Source organism: Lagopus muta, chromosome Z (assembly GCF_023343835.1).
Source record: "Lagopus muta isolate bLagMut1 chromosome Z, bLagMut1 primary, whole genome shotgun sequence".
Classification (NCBI taxonomy): Eukaryota; Metazoa; Chordata; class Aves; order Galliformes; family Phasianidae; genus Lagopus; species Lagopus muta.
Window position 1 is genome coordinate 23,787,995 of NC_064472.1, and position 15,856 is coordinate 23,803,850.

Genomic DNA, 15,856 nt, shown 5'->3' on the forward strand with positions numbered 1-15,856 from the left:
TTTTCTAGTCTTTCATAGGCATATCTCACCTTTTGCAAGTATATTCAAAACTTTCAGCGCTCCTAATTGTTTAAAAGAAGAGAAGCTTAATCGTCACTCTTGACTTACTTAGAGGATTTATTTAGAAACTGCCTAATACCACTACTGCAGGTATTTTTCTTTGACATGTTATATGTATATTTTTGTACTGCTAGTTCTAAAAGTAAACCTAAATTGAAATTTATTTACAGTCAAAGGAATGGACTGCCGTTCTCAAGAAGACACAGAAACCTACTGAAAAGTTCTACTCTGAATCAGAAGAGGAGGAAGAGGACTCTGCCAGTACAAGTGCATCAGGTAGGTATTTGGAAACGGACTTTTATCTCTGCTTTGTGGATAACTTTATGTTCAGAATTGGTCACTACATAAAGGGAATCAGGGAAAAAAAACAAAACAAAACACCTCAGAGGTATCAGAAAAATGAGGGGAAAAAAGGATTACATTTACAACAGTGTAGTGGTAACAGCTAATTGTATAGGTATGGCTTGTGTGTTCATTAAATTGTGTTGCTTTGCTTCCAAGATAAAAAATAAAAAAGGCTTGTATTCTATTTTCATCTCACATTAAAACTAGCAAAAGTAACGAGAATATGTAGCTTTAATGTTTTGTCAGAAAAATGACCAAAGCCTTAGTTGATGAGAGCCATAGTTCTTGAATGTTTTTTGGCATTTGTTATTGATAAACTACTATTGTGATAGCATGTGCTACTATTGGTAAATTGTAAAACTTTTTTTAACTGTAGTATTTCATGTTTTTTATTTAGTGAATTGTTATTGTTTTACTCTGAAGTTCAGCATTTCTGTTTCTATATATTACAACTGAGGTGATGATGGAGGAGATAACTGATGGGTGCCTTTCAAATGAGCTAAGGATTTTTTGAATAGTCACTTGCTCAATATGAGGTAGACAGTTCCCCAAGAGTGCCATTTCAGTAGATGTTAACATAGTTAAATTTAGTGATGAACGTGAGTCTCACTGACCATTTCTAGACTTAACAAAAAGATAAAGAATTATCTCAGGTCCAAGGGCTATACACAGAAAAGATATGGCATCAGAGACTTAAAAGACTTAGCAGTATCTTGTTAAACTAACCAAATGGGCTTCCAAATCAGAATTTGGTACTTCTTCCCTCTCATTCCACATCTAAAGAGATATGCAAAGAAAAGTACCTACAAATTGTATCAGGGAATGATCTCTTAAGGAAGAAAAGAATATGCTCATTTCAGATATTTGAATGTATTTTAACTATATGATTAATTACCAGATGAACAATTTTTTTTCAATCTGTTATTAAAATATCATCACTATCAAGATTGTGTAATTAAACAATTAGTTTGAAAGATAATCTTGCAGTTAAGTGAACATATGTGGTAGAAAACTTGAGGTCATCTCCAACACCTGATAGGATTTTATAGAAGAACCCACATGTAACTAATTTATAATTTGGAGTGCTAATTTGATTAGTAACTGTATTGTATGCTTAAAGAGAGCAGCTCTTTAATCAACAGAATTTTGTAAATATTTGGGTGAAGTGGTTCCTTACCTGCTTTTGATCCTAGGAAAACAAGGGTAAAATGTGTAATTGGATCTTATAATACTAAAACTTTATTTTAAAACCAAGTGGGATTCCTAAGGTACTTACTATTTAAGATATTTACCAAAAAAATCTGAAAATTCTAAGAGTGATTTTTTTTTTTTTTTTTTTTTTTTCCAGGTAGTGAATCTGGCAGTGAAAGTGAGAAGCAACATAAGGAAGAAAGCAGTGGTGAGGAGAGTAGTGGGAGTTCCTCTTCCACTGGAGTATCAAGTGATAGTGAATCAGAAGAAAGTACAGCAAAGAAAACATCTGGAGCTGCTGAGGAAAGGTAAGTGTACATTTGTATGGTTTTAATTTTTGTGATGGTAGCTGCTAAAGCATTTTTGTTGTAAGCAGTCTGCTAAGTGCTCAGTTAAGCATTTTGAAGGCACACCAAGCAAAGGATGACATTTCCTGTTTATCCATGTTTCAGTATATATTCTGTGTATGAGTTGGGTTCATATTTTCATTAGTCAAACTACTGTATTTGGAATTAATCTAAAATCTTGGGTGTCTTTTTGAAAACTGATGTAACCTTGGGAGACTGAATAAGTGATCAAACACAGTGTATGAAACACTTAATTACCTTTTGCAGTAATTTTGCTGAGAGCTAAAATTAAGTCCTTCAACACTTTGCCATTATGTAACTAAGACAATTGATTTTTCTAAATAATGTTATATTAAAAAGATTATGATCCAAATATTAGAAGCAAGGGCTGTGAAGGGAAACGGTCATAAGATATTTAAGTGTTAGCACTTTTTAAGATTGCCTATTATCAACAGCATTATCATGTATTAAAGTATCATTAAAATTTTGAGTAATTGGGGCTAATACCTTGGATTGTATGAATCTGTTTCTTCTACTGTTGTCAGCAAGTAGCCTCTGCAGACATGATCGCCCTTTAGTCTATAGTCTGCTGCCAGCTCACTTGATGAGTTTGCAGCTCAGCTCAGTCGTGGCTGACAGCGCTGATTGGGGAGCAGTACGCACTCTGCTCCTTTTATTACAGACAGTAATTAAAGCAGCTCGCCTTGCCACTTCCATAACAAACACAGCATAATGCCCTAATTATGACTTTATTAATTTAAGTCAGGATTTAATGATTTTAAAAGTGATTTATATTGTTTTTCCTGTTCAGAACAAATGAAATCTGTAGGTTAAATTAATACAGGCTTTTCATCATCGGAAAGTTAAAAAGCTAGTTACCAGTAAATTCTTCTCATTAGAGTAACATCTGAAAGTTTAAGGAGTAAGATAAACAATGATTACCCATCAAAACTGGCTGATACACAATAAAGTAACATTTTTAATCTTTAAATCTTGTTTTAAATATAAGATGTATTTTGAAAGAATGGTTTTTTTTATTTATGTAATGAGTTCACAGTAGCTTATGTTAATACAACTACAGCTCCTGTTCAGTGGCAATGGAGGAAACGTAGACAGTTTTGTCATTGCGTGTGTTATATGTCATGAGGAACAGTATACAGTAGGGAATTTTTATTTTTAGCTTAGTGACCTAAAACAAGCTATCATATGAAATTTCCTTATGAGATTTCCTGTTTTTCACCGTAATCTTAACAATCAGATTTGCTACATTGGACTGTTTCTGTAAAGCATATTCCTGGTTTTTGTTCTAGATTTGCAAGCCTTGAGTTCACTGCTTTCAGAGAAAATGGCTTTCAACTGTTAAAATTCTGGGTTTTGATTTCACCTTCATGGGTGGGCCTTACTAGCATGGTTTAAATTCTAATACTGATTTTTAAATGTTTTGATTGCATTTGATTCAGGCAGTTCAATCGTGAAAGGTTCTTGGCAAGAAGAAAGCATTACTCCTTACATTTTTTCTTTCTGTAGTGTTAGACTTTTCAATTCCTTTTCCCTCTATCTTTCCCTTCTAAAAATATTGCCATCTGAAACAGTATTGTGGCACCGTGTATTCTTTTGCACTGCTCCTCAAGCTAGGCAAAAATATTTAACAAGCTGGGACAAAAGGGATTCCTACTAGCTGAGTGGTCTGGATTTGTTTAATTATTCCTGACCTTGTTACCCTTTCATCTTTTCAGTATCCAATTAATTGTCTTAAAGAGGAAGCTGAATCAGGTGGTGCACCTGATTTAGAAGTTTAAGTTGCGTGCAGATGCAAAAAGAGAAGTTTGCTTTCAGTGGGCAGTACTATCTAGCTTTTCCGTGATAACTATTAGGAAATAGTTTTTGTTTCCTGCAATATTTATATCTACTGATCTTTTCCTCTTCATCCCCTACTCCCACTGAGACAAAAGAATAATCTATTAATTTGTAGTTACACTATTAGTAGAAAAGAACTGGGCAGATTTTAATAATATTTCGTAGCTGTTAACATAGAACAACATAATCCAAAATTGCTATGATTAACAGAATCTTACTGTATGAAGAATGCTATCTTTGAAGTCCAGTGGCCATAATGTGTTTCATATGACAAAAAGTGTCAAAAGGTAACAGCTCTTGTGAATGAAATCTGTATGTCTTGAAATACTGGTAGGTATTACAGGCCTTTTTTCTAGTTGTCTTGATCTGGAAAGATTAACAAACCAATAAATGTCTTGATGTTCAAAGTCAGTTTTACTCTGCAAAAACATCTTATAATCCATCGTGATTCTTTTAGTTGCAGGCGGAATAGGCAGAATTCCCTTAAATAAGCTACTACTTCTGCCATTGTAGCCAAGTTTCCTTATCATGAGGAAGTACTGATTTCACATTGATTTCATAAATCTTTGAAATCTTGCTTGTAGGATGCTTCCTAGTTCAAGCTCTGGGGCCCCCAGAAAGAAAGACATGGAGCTACTTGAGCAGGCCCAAAGGAGGGTTGTGAGGATGATCAGAGAGTTGGTGCACCTCTCCTACAAAGAAAGGCTGTAGGAGCTAGGCTTGTTCCATGCAGAAAGAGAAGGCTCCAGGGAGACCTTGTACCTTTCAGTACTGAAAGGTAGAGACAGACTTTTTATCGGGTCGTGTAGCAATAGGACAAGGTCATGACTTTAAAATAAAACAAGGGAGACTTAGATTACTTAGACTTAGATCATTAGAAGAAATTATAACTCAGAGGATGGTAAGACATTGGAAGAGCTGCCCAGAGAGCCTGTCAATGTTCCATCCCTAAAGGCATTCACAGCCAGGTTAGATGGGGTTCCTGGGGAACCTCATTTACTGGAAGGTGCCCTTACCCACAGCAGGGCAGTTGGAGCTAGATGATCCTTAAGATATCTTCCAACTCGAACTATTTTCTGATATTATTACTCCAAAGTGTTTTTCTTTGGTGGTTTTCTGTGTTTCTTATATTTAATTATTTTAATCTCTAGTGATTCAGAAGGCATTAAAAAGAAAGCAAAGGAAATCTCCAAGTCCAGAAGCACATTCAGTTCCTCTGATATAGAGTCTAGTTCATCAGATGAGAGTTCTTCAAACTCCAAGTCAGAATCAGACTCTAATAGTGACTCAGATGCTGAAAAGTCCAGAAATGCTACCTCTACTAAGGTAAGATGTTTTAAATATTTATATATGCATACATATACTTGTGTGTGTATATATATAAAACATTAAACAATGCATCTAACTGTGTATTTCTTTCTTGAGGAATGGAAATGGGTAGTAATTTTTTAAATATCTGAGAAGCAGAAGTTTTGCAAATATTTGTTGACTTTTCATGAAAAGACTAATCCCAAAAACAATAGTAACTGTTTCGTAGTTTAAGCAAGTAAAAATACTGTAAAATAAAATTACATATTGGTTTACTCCACATAGATAATGAATAAGGGGACCTAATTTTTTTAGATTACTTTTAAACTGGTGAAAACATGAGGATTGCACAGAAATAATAGCCTGATTTGTGATGACTGTTAGTAATTATGATCCCATTTTAATCTAGAAAACCTGGATCTGAGAGAGTTTCTTAAGGCACTCAAATAGAACTGCCTAGCTTTGTTTTAAAATTTTCCATTAGCATTGAGAACAGTGAAGTTAATTTATCTATCTCAAGATATATACATAGACTAGTGGAATTATTTACTACAGGTATATATGTAGACTAGTACAGTTAGTATCCTTAATGAGTACTCAACTTTTATTGCTCCCTGTTCGATAGGAATAAAGCATATAAATTGTTTCATCACTTCAAGTTATATTAGCTTTTTTGCAATATTTATGAAGTAGCAATCTTTCAAATCTTTTTTTTTTTCTAACCGAATTCTGAAATGTGTAAAGATACAAAAGTATTCAACAGAACCAACAGTTTCTCCTAACTTTTGCAACTTAGCTTGTGTTAGCTAAGTTTTAATTGCTGACTTTGTGAAGATAAAGAGGCTAGAAGTTCATTTTATTCAAGCATTACTGAGCTGAAGCTAATTGCATGATGTAGATTCTGTTTATTTAATGGCCTTTCATTTAAAAAATAAGTATATGAGGAACTTCATGCTAAGGCTAAGGTAAAATCATTTCTGAAAGTTATTTTTCTGTTGTCAAAATTTATTTCCGTTTCTATTCATGCACATTATAAAAAATTCAGTTAGAATTCTAGCTCAGAAGTTTCCATTTTAGTAAGTGTGGCGTTGAAAATTAAGTGATAATCTGAAGCATTTTAAATTAAGCTGACACATTATGATCAGGATTTCAGTATAGATTGCTGAGTAGTCAGAACAGGACTCTGCTGCATTTGATACAGTTGTAGAAGTGTAGAAGACAAATGTGTTTCAAATAGCTAAGGGAGAAGTCTGTAACTTCATTAAGCTGTTCAGGTATTTTCCTTTAGCTGAGGAAGAAAGGCCCTTCATTTCTCTAAAGCTTGATCTTATGATGTAAAAGGTCTTCGGTTTTTAACTTGATACATCTACTTACAAGCTCTGAGTTGTAACCTGAGTTACAGCCTGAATGAGTACATTCCCGTAATCTACCAGGAAGGCAAAAAAATTAATGGAGATCATAGCATAGAAATTGAGGTGTATTTCTGTTATTTGATCAATGTTTCCTGCCTAATATGACACTGGATAGCATACCTTCTTCTAAGATTTATTCATAGCAGGGAAATTAAATATTAAGAGAGTTAACTCCTTTCACAGTTTGCAGCTTCTTATAGTATAGTACAGACTTTTTTCACCAGACAATAACAGAACTCAGCTTTACTCTGAGAAGTCACTACGAAACTGTGTTCAAATAACTGTGTGCCCTCTGCTGCAATTGTCCTTCCTCAGAGCTTCAGGGCCAGCCTTTGTGATGACTTTCACTATAGTTATTTGAACTGTTACAGTTTCTTCACAGGATTTGTGAGGACTACCAGCATAAGTAAGCTTTTTATATTTTAAAACAGTGCCTGAGAATGTGTGAAGTCAATGTACTGTGTAATATGAGAACCAGAATGTTTAAGAAACTTGGGATTGTTTCATTGAAGTCAGCAGAGAATTGTCAAGCATTTGGATTTTTGCTGGAGTAGTCTTAAAGCCTTACTTAAGATGTACCTAAAAAGAAATGTACTAGGAACAAAGGAAGTTTTAAGCCATTGACAGAAGAGTTGATCAGACTCAAAACGTAGAACTGAAGAACTGCAAAGCTTTAAAATGTCACAGAAATATTAAGTAACGGGGTTTGCGTACATGACAGTAAAAAAAAACATGACAAGGAATTAGTTGAAAAGATAGTATGAAATTCACTGTACAAATGTTCCTTAAATGCTTTGTCACTTGGAAACTCTGACATGGCCAATGTAGTAGTATGTGAGATTGAATGAAGGTTGAATTAATTGGGCAGGAGTCTGAAGTGAATGTAATGCTCTTGAATACAAAGGACTTTTTCACTGTTTAAGTAATGTTGGGTGCTTGCATTTGTACTACAAATGTTTCTGATAGTTATATTCAGCAGTGTAATTGGTTAAGAAGATGGAGGTGACAGTCATACGTATTTTGAATCAAGGGTGACTACTGTACTAAGTAGCTTAACTGGCTTTTGTACAGGTACCTGTTTTGAGCCTTGTGATCAGAAGTGTAGCTAACTGATGATAACCCTGATAGCCCTTCAAAGTTGGAAAGAAAAGCAATAATTTAACAAGCTGTAAAGAACATTTCAGATAAAGTCAAATGTGGAGCTGTTCTATTATAGTACCTTTTACAGGAACTACTCATATTTATTTTACTTCCATTAAAAACTTAGGCCCTAAGAAAAGGATGTTCTTTGTCTGGAAGATTTTAATTGGAAAAGACATTGCTTGTATTATTCTGCTATTATTGTAATGTGGCCAGTGCAGATGGGAAGATGATTTCTTGGGCTTTCTTTTCCTTATAAATAAAAATGAAAATATTTTCTGAGAAACACATTGGTGAGAGGAGTAATTAGTGAGGTCTATTTTTATAGTTGTTCAGTGTCCGCAAATTATGAGCTGTTAGTTAACAAATGTTCTGAGTGTTGTGTACCATTCTGTATTTTGTTGGGTACCATTGCCATGTTTAGCACAGTTTTCATAAAACGGTTTGATTATGGTCACACAAGAGCTTAATTTACGCATGCATCCGTGCATTTTCTAGCACAGAAATAGGTTACACAAACTTCCGTTTATTTTTGTGTTTTGTTTTGTTTTTTTTCTCGAAGAATAATTTTGTAAAAGCTGTTGTATTCATCATAATTGAGCTGCGGTGAATAGAAAAAAATCCATCTCTTATGCTGCTGTTTTATATAATTTTGAAATATGCATAGTTGAAAATGTTCAGGTAAATAATATGATCTAAGCATTTCTACAGTAGAAAGCCAGATTTGAGGATGCATGTGTAAGTAGGTGTCTCTGCAGTGGGATTTTTAAATCAGCTACTGTTGACCTCCTTATACAAGTATAATACAGTCACTCAGCTGTTAAAAACCTGATCCACTATTTAAAAAATATACAAAAACAAATTGTCTATCTTTCTGCCTGATCTCTTTTCAAGTGCTAACACAATGGAAACAGTGGGTGATCTGTCAATGCATTTGGATTGTCAATGATGGTTTTGTATAAATATTGGAAGGATAAGAAATAAAATTCACACAGCAAAATATGATTTCATCTGCCTTTTCTCTGCAGCTCCATGGCTCATGCTGCGGTGTGAAATTCTCATTTTACACACTTTGCAGGCGGAGCACATGAATTATGCATTGAGCAAGAGAAATCTCCTGCTTCAAGTCCTATATGCATTTACCAGGTTCTATCTCTATTACCAAGATGAATTGCAAATGGAGAAATGTTTGATGGAATATAGCTTAACTTCTTTGTTTAGTATTCTGCTTTTCCCATAGTGAGCTCTCCTGGCAGGAAGCTGGGTTATATTGTAGATTTATTTTAAGGAAAGAATAATAAAATTTATTACAGGGAAATGCCAGACACGTCATAACCTTTTTATTATCTTGATTTGGAATTCAAAGCTTTTTTCACTCATTAGAAATATGTGTTGATAGTATTTGTTGCAGTCATTGGCTATTTATTATTTCTAGAAAGCCAATCTATTTTATTTTCTTTGGAAAAAAATGAAAAAAATGATCATATTTATATTTATATTTATATTTATATTTATATTATAATATATATAATATATTATAAATATATATTTATAAACATATTATATATATATATATATACAAATATATATATATATATGGCAAGTCTAATTTAAATAAACTTCTATGATGTTCTGTACCGAAACACATATGCTATGTATGCATACATGTATCTGAAAATATACGTATGAATATGAAAATATTCATGTATTTTAGTACCTCTGTATGTGTTCAAGCTTGACACACTTGATTGAAGTAGAAAATAACACTTAATCATACTTTAATATTAGCTTTATATTGATTTACTTTGCTTCTAATTTCATATTTCCAGATGGCAGGGTTGTGTTGTTGACGTCATTGTTTTGTTGATTTGTTGGGGTTTTTTTGGTGGGTTTTTCTGTGTTTTTCTTTTTTTTTCACCAATTGTAAACTAATTGTACTTATGTACAGTATTCTGAGTACTGGAAGAAGCTTTGGCAACTCACAAGAAGTATCTTTGAATGGAGGCCAGAAGGGGCAATATGACATTCTACTTTTTTACTTAGATCTGTATTTACAGATCTAATCTTCTAATATTCTGATAATGTGTGCAGTGGGCATTTTTCTTCCCATGTATTACCTTGATGTAATGTATCTGTACTTGTATCTTAAGAGGATTTTATTTTATTTTATTTTGAAGGATAAGAAATTATCTTTGATGGATTTTTTTCAATTTCTGAAGATGAATTACACTGTAGATTCAAAGTAATAGAAGTCCAGAAAAGAAATGTGTATTGCAAATCTACATATTGAGCTTTGTAATAGATACTTAGAAACTACTTCAGGATGGTAAAACAAAGAACAAAGCTAAAAGGCCTTAGTATCACAGAATGTCTTTCTTAACTTCAGTCTTCAGTAAACAAAATATGTATATTTCAATTTTTCTAAGACTTCTTTGATGTGAAGTAATTCATAACTCAATTATATGCAAGTAAAAATAATTACATAATTCAGATAGCACCTGAGAGTTATGAAGTACAATGTTTATCTTTATTTCACAGAAGAAAAAAAGAAGTAGCCAGATGAGTTGCCAATAATCACATCAGAAGAAAAAAAATGCAGTCTTGTGGTTGTGACTGCCCTGGCACTCAGAAATGCTGATTCTTCAGCAGAATCACTAACTAAGGCAAAACATAAAAGGAATTGAAAGATAAAAATATTTTGTAAGATTTCATTGGTCTAGAGGAGTGTCACAGATCAAATGAACTAGCAATAGCAGAACATTCAAATACTGTAGTGATTAGGAACATTTCAGTCAGTTGATTTAAAAATCAAAGAATTAATAATAAAAAATTTAAAAATTAATAATAAAAAGCTTCCATTGTGCTCTGCCCACAAGAGCATTCTCCTCATAGAATACCTGAAGCACTTTTGTAATGACCACAGAGAATACTTTGAATTTCTGTTTGAATCACAGAAGGATTTGGGCCCAAAAGGACCTTAAAGACCATGCAGTTCCAAGCCCCTTCCATGTGCAGGGCTGCCACCCACCAACTCAGGCTGCCCAGGGCCCTATCCAACCTGACTTTGATACCTCCAAGGATGGGATATCCACATGTTCTCCAGGCAGCCTGCTCCACTGGAAGAAAATGAAGAGCAGTGTCATTTTGTCCCATGTCAAGCCTGACAGTATTTAACATCAGTGGCTTCAAATACTGAGAACATCAGCCCACTTTCTTCGTGTATTCTTGAGAAGTACATTCTCCCAAAATTAAAAAATAAAAATTAAAAAAAATCTTGGCATGGTATTAGCTTGCAACTGACTATGAAGCTGAGAGACTAGAAAAATTGAATGTACTTTTTGGCAAGATAGGTCATTTTGTTCTATGATGACATTCAAGGAAAGTGATTCTATCTGCTTATCTTGTGAAGGGACCTATAGATATATCTTTCTTGAGTGCTGGAAGAAGCTTTGGCAACTCATAAGAGGTGTCTTTGAATAAAGGCCAGAAGGGGCAATATGACATTCTACTTTTTTATTTAGATCTGTATTTACAGGTTTCCCCCCTCCTAGATAAGTGCAAATAATGTCTTTCTTATGACTTCTCATAAAAAAAAGTTTCTGTCTCTAATGGTCTGATTTGTCAGCAGATCTTTCTTGAGTAGCAGATGTTATTAAAATTAAATCTAAACATGGGCTTCAGAGGAGTGAAATACAGCTTAAATGTGGAATTTGGGTTCAGCTTATCTATAGATAGAACTCTTTCTCACAAGGTGAATTCTTTAAATGCTAAGCTCTAAGCAGTCGATGTACACATTGCCACTATAAAAGTATTAAAGACTATTCTTTTGCTGATATAGTAAAAGATAAAATATTTATCTATTTTGACAGAAAGAAGAAAAAACAGTACAAGACAGAAAAGCTCCAAATAAACAAGATGTGTTTCTCTTAGATTTAGATGACTGTAAGTATCTTGATTAAAGTCTCATTTTTTTCCTATAGCATGAATTCAATGAGTTAATTCAGTGACATTTTAAATGTCGAATTTGTTCATTTTTTGTATGCAAAAAAATTTCTTGTACAAAAGTATTACCCAGTAACTAGTACCTAGTAACTTTTCTTATGCAAAATTATGATTATACATGATTTTGTTTACTGTGGAACTAAGAAACAGTTTAACAATTTGGAATGTACAGGGATGTAAAACATTTCTTTCGAGAATTTTCTGTCTAGACTTGTCTTCTGTTGAAGTGGGCTTACTTCCTTCTTCAAGTACCCATGACTGTGTCTTGTTCAACATCATGCATTATGGTACAATAATCAGATATTAAAAACAACTATTTCAAACAACAGATTAAAATGTAGTTGTGGAAAGGTAGAGTAGGGCTGGTGTTCCTTTTTTTCTATGCATTTTAGTGCTACCTTCATGTTTACTTCTACATGTGCATCAAATATTAGTGTTGCATTAATATATACTTTGCACATACCTCATAAATAAAAATGTGCTGCACAGAATGGATCAGATGAAAGGATTAAATAGAAAGTAAAAGAGAGTAAGAAATATATGTTGAATGTAAAAAATATGTTCTAATTCTTCTTTCATGTTTTATTGGTCATTGCTGAAATGTCTGGAAAAAATAATCTTGTGTGATTAGGAAACATATGAACATAAAATAATTATGTCAAGATGTATGGACTTTTTAAACTTAATGAAAACAGATCATTGTCCTTCCCGATATTTTATTTTATTTTGTATTAAGTGACAATTGCTTTTTTACTTCTAGTCTACCCTGTAACAACTCCTGTGGCAGTTCCTGCAGCAGCTGTTTTGTCCCCAAGTTTAACAGCAGATCTAGAAGGATTAAGTCTGTCAGGTTCATCAGTCATTGATGTAAGTATCCTTTAAATAAGAGTGGAGGGAGGTGTCTTAATTTAAACATACCATATTTTTGAGGCAGTCATCAAAGCTACTTTTCAGAAGTACTTTCACCTGTGAAATTCTAGTTTACATGCAAGTCTGGCAGGTTCTTTTTGATCTGAAATAAATACTTCCTGTAATATAGAGAAATGGATAACTGTTGCTTAAGAAGAATGCCTAAGAGGAGTTTAAACTTCTTTTTTAATCTGTTTTTTTTTTTCTTCTGCCTTGGGAAGATCTATATTTACAAATTACACATACAAACTGTACAAATCTTTCAAATCATCTACTTGATACATTATCAAAAATAAGCTATATAAAAAACCACAGTTATTAATTCTGTGGTTGTTTGCTATACACGTCTCCAAGTAAGACATTTTGCTACTTGGAATTATTTTTTTCATGAGTGTGCAAATCACAGCTATGGGTGCAAATACAAAGGGTATAGGTTTACAATCAGTGGTATATCAGTATGTGTCATGATTCATACAGTTAGTGAACTCTGCTTTGTTGCACTTTCCATTAGGGAAGCTCAAAATTATAGGTGCAATTAAGGTTAGTCAAATCATGGAGGGCATTCCTCTGTTGGTGAAAAGAATAGTAGTTTGCATTCTTGTGTTGTTTGTTTAATTTTATTCTAATTTTTTTTTTGTCCAATTCAAATTTTCAAATTTTTTGTCAAATTCAAAAAGGAACAGCTGCACAGGGTGATTAACTTTGTGAAAGTTGGTGGAAGTGACCAGAAGAAAGAACCATATATGCATGAGCGTCTTTTAGCCTAGCCTTGTTTCTTATGTGGCTGACATCTAGAACCTACACTGCTACTTTAATAACTGCTGTTAAAGTATTTTGTGTTGGGTTTGTGAGCAATGCATTCCTAAAGTTATTTACTTACGTATTTCTCAAGTAGAGAATGTGTAACAAATTATTTGACTCAGGAAATAAAATGTTTTATCTACTGATTCAGTCTTATATTTACAGGCTTTAAGGTGCTTATGAGACAGACTTCTAGGTTATGTGGTGGCTATCAGCCTTACTTAAGGCTGAAAATTGGGATGCAGTTAAATTCCAGGTGGGCCAGTAACAAACTGGACAGTCACTTTGCGTGATGCATAGTCATTCATGTCTAACACATTCTGAAAATGTGAAATACTGTCATACGTGTTACACAGCAGTGTAGAAAGAAGTTCTGTATGAAAGAGTTGAATATGCAAAATGTTTTTTTCTTGGTGCTACTGATAACCAGTGAGGAATCAAGAACATATGCTTATACTTGCTGCTCTGGAAACAGCTGGTCATATCAGCACTAGTTGTTGCTACTGCATGGTGATTTCCTGTTTTTCAGCTGTCACTGCCATTGGTAATACTTGCAGGTATATGTGAGGTCCTTTGAAGTGTTCTGTGCTCTAGGAAACAAGGAAAATTGAACACTAAGGTTAAAAGCTGTACAATGTAAAAAGTCCTACATGCAAGTAGTTATGTAGTTACAGTCAGGCTGTTTTGCACCATCAGGTAACTTTCTAAAAATGAAAATATAAAAAGAGCTTTTAAGACTTTATGTGGGAATGTCCCTCTTAAAATAATTTTCTAAATTTAATCTGTGGCCACTTGTTCTAAAATAAGAATAGTTGTCACACTTCAGAAAACTTTTTCTTCCTTCATTTGGAGAGAAAATGAATTTAACTGTAGGGCACATGCCAAACCAACAATGAGAAATTAATTTATTACCAGGCAATGGAGATCATGGAGTAAAAATAGATAAGTACAGTATATGACCCTAATATTGAAGAAATGTAGCAGTCACTTATCTTGGAATATGTCAGACAGTCTATTATTCAAATCATTCAGGACTGTAATTGGATACAGCTTTTAGAAAACTTGTAACTCCATGTTCATAGAATCATAGAATTACCACGGCTGGAAAAGGCCTCCAAGATCATCCAGTCCAACATTTCCCACCAGACCGTGTCCCTCAGTACACTCCTTTGGTGAAGTTCTTCCTTAGAAGTTGCTTAACATCACAGAAAGTATAAATATAAGAACAGTCTCACAGAAATGCTCTGAGTCACTTTAAATCTACAAAAACAACAACAAAAAGGCATCTTGAATATGAATTGCAGTACACAGCCTAATGCTTTGTAGCACAGCTCATTTGTGTTTATGATTCTTGTTTACACATAAAACATTTACTTGTCATAGAGAGACATATGAATGCATGTTACAGTTTGTTCCAGGAAAAATGAAATTCTCTGGTAATTTATGGATCACTTTGTTCAGACTGTATGCAAAGCACAGTACATCCATGTTTGTGCTTCTGTCCTCTTGCAGTCTTACCTTCAGATGGGTACAGCAAACCAGGTAACTGGAGGCTTCTACCGAGGCTTCTACAGATATGCACTCAGAACTCATACATTTGGAGTCAGCTGAATTGTAGATGCTGAAATGTCCTCGAAGGCTTGCAAGATATGTGAAAATACAAGTGCCAATTAAGAAATGGAAGTGAGAGGCTTTTGTATGCTGTCAGTTTAAAGCAGATTTGGAAAACAGCAGAAATTGATATTGTCCCTGAAATGGAAGTTTTTAAAGTAGGAGAAGAGAGATTAAAAATCAAAACTCATGAATGACATAAGGACAGGGAGGAATATAACCTACTGCAAGAAATAATACTGTGAGCAGGAACAGTGAAGGGAGGAAGAGGAGAGCTACGGAAAGTATCAGAGAAGCAAAAGAAGGGAGTGATTGTCTGTTCCTACTAATCACACAGCTGATGACAAAAGAAGCTAAACCACCTGCTCTTTTTGCATTATAGCTTCAGATAGTAAACTGCATCCCTAGATATATATATATCCCTGAGCTAGTATTAGCAATTATGTATGCTTCAGAAAAAAATGAGGAGGAGGGAGGACTTCTTCGGTAGCAAGAAATGTCTACAGTTCTGAAAGGCACTAGGGAACTGCAGCTAGATATGACTCTGGCAGCAGCAGCAGCAGTTGGATAGGGCAAAAAGGGAATTCTAGGCCAAGATGAGGAGGATTTGAAAGAAGATCTGGTATGTTCCCTGCCCCCCAGCACAGTGTAATCTGGGAAGAAAATCAAGGCCAAATGTTAAGAAAAGTTTACAACAGAAAGAGAGGAAAAATCTTGTGGTGAAGAGATACTTGCAGAAAATTTATTTGCTGCAATAATTCAGTCTTTTCATTAGTTATTATGCATACTGAATTGTGGCATAGTTGTAGGAGTGGTACTGTTTTATTTACTGTTTTGCTTTAGTATACTCTGTATTTGTTTGAAAGAAGTTAA

General features: G+C 33.9%; 1 protein-coding gene across 2 annotated transcripts in view; it reads left to right on the top strand.

Annotated features, from left to right (window-relative positions):
• The window catches only part of AP3B1 (adaptor related protein complex 3 subunit beta 1), a 159,957-nt gene that overhangs the window by 98,706 nt on the left and 45,395 nt on the right, over positions 1-15,856 (top strand). For both annotated transcript variants that reach the window (XM_048932545.1, XM_048932544.1), the window contains exons 18-22: positions 231-336; positions 1,754-1,904; positions 4,952-5,126; positions 11,530-11,602; positions 12,423-12,529. In XM_048932545.1, coding sequence (XP_048788502.1) covers positions 231-336; positions 1,754-1,904; positions 4,952-5,126; positions 11,530-11,602; positions 12,423-12,529 — 612 coding nt within the window. The remainder of the gene's footprint in view (positions 1-230; positions 337-1,753; positions 1,905-4,951; positions 5,127-11,529; positions 11,603-12,422; positions 12,530-15,856) is intronic.